The 4,098-nt window shown below is 46.9% G+C and overlaps 1 protein-coding gene across 1 annotated transcript; it reads left to right on the top strand.

Moving 5' to 3' along the window:
- Window positions 1-1,231: 1,231 nt before the first annotated feature.
- Window positions 1,232-3,617, top strand: LOC135462608 (histidine-rich glycoprotein-like; the record flags this gene model as incomplete). The annotated part of the gene is made up of 4 exons (XM_064739832.1): window positions 1,232-1,555; window positions 2,265-2,454; window positions 2,917-3,145; window positions 3,509-3,617. Coding segments are annotated over 4 exons (852 nt in total), but the record flags the coding sequence as incomplete, so codon positions are not given.
- Between the last annotated feature and the right edge of the window lie 481 nt (window positions 3,618-4,098).

The raw sequence follows: 4,098 nt of genomic DNA, 5'->3' as shown, positions 1-4,098 counted from the left end.
GATGTGCTCGTTGTTCTCTTTTTTTGTTACACAAAAACTCCTGGGATAACAGAATGTGTCCAAACTGTTGTGCATACTTAAATAGCCAACAGAGGCCTCCGTGGCCGATGGGGGTTAGCACGCCAGCACGGCACAAAGACCCAGAAGCCTCTCACCAATGAGTTCAAGGCCAGTTCATGCTGGCTATCTCTCCGGCCGTACGTGGGAAGGTCTGACAGCAATCTGCGGATGGTCGTGGTCGTTTCCCCCGGGCTCTGATCGGTTTCCCCCCTCCACGATGCTGACCCCAGTTGTATAAGTGATAATCTTCTTGAGTATGGCGTAAAACACCAATCAAATAAATAAATAAATAAATACATAAATAAGTAAAGTAAACAGCCAACATGGTGGTTGGCGCTATGACACTCCATATACGCTGATCGATGTGTTATCTTGACTGTCTGATAAGCTAGTTTATACATTTTGATATTTTAATTGTTGATTTATTCATTCATTTGATAGTTTAACACTGTTCAAGGTTGTTTCTCTCTTATCATGGCGTCCGGTTTTACCGGTTTATAATTTCGGATCTTTAACAGCCTGCCTTTCCCCTTTCCAGTTTTACTTGATTTTGAACTCACCACGTCAGCATGAGTGAGAGACTCCTGTGTTGTGTTGCGCTAGCACGCGGGCACTAGTCCACTGAGGACATTTGACATTTTAGAGCTTAACTTACATTTCCAATGGTGATTCTACCCGTACGTCAATCTAAATCACACCACAGGGCCATCATCCGTGTTTAATCACACCACACCGCCATCAACCGTGTTTAATCACACCACAGGGCCATCAACCGTGTTTAACCACACCACACGGCCATCAACCGTGTTTAATCACACCACACCGCCATCAACCGTGTTTAATCACACCACACCGCCATCAACCGTGTTTAATCACACCACACGACCATCAACCGTGTTTAATCACACCACACGGCCATCAACTGTATTTAATCACACCACACCGCCATCAACCGTGTTTATTCACACCACACGGCCATCAACCGTGTTTAATCACACCACACGACCATCAACCGTGTTTAATCACACCACACGGCCATCAACTGTATTTAATCACACCACGCGACCATCAACCGCATTTAATCACACCACACGGCCACCAACCGTGTTTAATCACACCACACGGCCATCAACCGTGTTTAATCACACCACACGACCATCAACCGTGTTTAATCACACCACACGGCCATCAACTGTATTTAATCACACCACGCGACCATCAACCGTATTTAATCACACCACACCGCGATCAACCGTATTTAATCATATCACACGACCATCAACCGTGTTTAATCACACCACACGGCCATCAACCGTATTTAATCACACCACACGGCCATCAACTGTATTTAATCACACCACACGGCCATCAACCGTATTTAATCACACCACACGACCATCGACTGTATTTAATCACACCACACGGCCATCAACCGTGTTTTATCACACCACACGGCCATCAACTGTATTTAATCACACCACACGGGCCATCCACCGTATTTAATTACACCACACGGCCATCAACTGTATTCAATCACACCACACGGCCATCAACCGTATTTAATCACACCACACGGCCATCAACTGTATTTAATCACATCACACGGCCATCAACTGTATTTAATCACACAACACGGCCATCAACTGTATTTAATCACACCACACGGCCATCAACCGTATTTAATCACACCACACGACCATCAACCGTATGTAATCACACCACACGACCATCAACCGTGTTTTATCACACCACACGGCCATCAACCGTATTTAATCACACCACAGGGCGATAAACCGTATTTAATCACACCACACGGCCATCAACCATATTTAATCACACCACACGGCCATCAACCGTATTTAATCACACCACACTGCCATCAACTGTATTTAATCACACCACGCGACCATCAACCGTATTTAATCACACCACGCGACCATCAACTGCATTTAATCACACCACACGGCCATCAACCGTATTTAATCACACCACGCGACCATCAACCGCATTTAATCACACCACACGGCCATCAACCGTATTTAATCACACCACAGGGCGATAAACCGTATTTAATCACACCACACGGCCATCAACTGTACTTAATCACACCACGCGACCATCAACCGTATTTAATCACACCACGCGACCATCAACCGTATTTAATCACACCACACGGCCATCAACCGTATTTAATCACACCACAGGGCGATAAACCGTATTTAACCACACCACGCGACCATCAACCGTATTTAATCACACCACACCGCCATCAACCGTATTTAATCACACCACACGGCCATCAACCGTGTTTAATCACACCACACGGCCATCAACCGTATTTAATCACACCATACGGCCATCAACCGTATTTAACCACACCACACTGCCATCACTGTATTTAATCACACCACACGGGCCATCCACCCTATTTAATCACACCACACGGCCATCAACTGTATTCAATCACACCACACGGCCATCAACCGTATTTAATCACACCACACGGCCATCAACTGTATTTAATCACACCACACGGCCATCAACCGTATTTAATCACACCACACGGCCATCAACCGTATTTAATCACACCACACGACCATCAACCGTATTTAATCACACCACACGACCATCAACCGTGTTTTATCACACCACACGGCCATCAACCGTATTTAATCACACCACAGGGCGATAAACCGTATTTAATCACACCACACTGCCATCAACTGTATTTAATCACACCACACGACCATCAACCGTATTTAATCACACCACACGACCCTCAACCGTGTTTAACCACACCACACGACCCTCAACCGTGTTTAACCACACCACACGGCCATCAACCGTATTTAACCACACCACACGGCCATCAACCGTATTTAACCACACCACACGGCCATCAACCGTATTTAACCACACCACACTGCCATCAACTGTATTTAATCACACCACACTGCCATCAACTGTATTTAATCACACCACACGACCATCAACCGTATTTAACCACACCACACGACCCTCAACCGTGTTTAACCACACCACACGACCCTCAACCGTGTTTAACCACACCACACGGCCATCAACCGTATTTAACCACACCACACGGCCATCAACCGTATTTAATCACACCACACGGCCATCAACCGTGTTTAACCACACCACACGGCCATCAACCGTATTTAATCACACGCTGTAAATGTATGTAAATCTTCGGCAACATCTTACAAATGCATGATATTTTATTGCTTTATTATTTATTTATGGACACATGACAAAATGAGTGCCTGAATGAGTTCTTGATGATGTCAATGGGCAGCGTATTCCCTCCGGCACTTGTCCACAAGGTTCTTGATGATGTCACTGGGCAGCGTATCCCCTGCGGCACTTGTCCACAAGGTTCTTGATGATGTCAATGGGCAGCGTATTCCCTGCGGCACTTGCCCACAAGGTTCTTGATGATGTCAATGGGCAGCGTATTCCCTGCGGCACTTGCCCACAAGGTTCTTGATGATGTCAATGGGCAGGGTATCCCACTCATCAGTCAGAGGCAGGGCTAGCTCCTGTAGAGTTTGGGGATGATTGTCCCTGCCATTGATGGCTCGGTCTAAGGCATCCCAGGCATGCTCGACAGGGTTCATTTCAGGGGAGCAAGAAAACCATGCTCCACCCCATCTGCTTCAAGCAATTCTCTCACTGCTGTGCCCATGTGCGGCCTAGTGTTACGGTACTGGAGCCGAAAATTGTTTTCATACACCCTTCTTGCGTGTGGGGAAGGCAGTGGTTTCCCAGAATGCACAGGTATACGATGGCGTTGAGACCACCTACGGCGTTTTTCCCTCATACTGAATACCGGCCCATACCATCACTGAACCGCTAGCCCCTTCCTGAACCGTCATTTCTGTCTTCCATCTACAAGATCAAGAATGTAATGTTCTCGTCCGTAAAGACAACATGTCGCCAGTGCCCGAGCAGTAGTCTGCCGTGCTCCCTAGCCCAGCACAGTCGAACAAGCCGGTGATGAACGGTTAGGCCTGGACA

The sequence above is a fragment of the Liolophura sinensis genome, chromosome 2 (genome assembly GCF_032854445.1).
Source record: "Liolophura sinensis isolate JHLJ2023 chromosome 2, CUHK_Ljap_v2, whole genome shotgun sequence".
NCBI lineage: Eukaryota > Metazoa > Mollusca > Polyplacophora > Chitonida > Chitonidae > Liolophura > Liolophura sinensis.
Note: the sequence above shows the minus strand (reverse complement) of the source record. Positions and strands in the feature narration are given on the sequence as shown.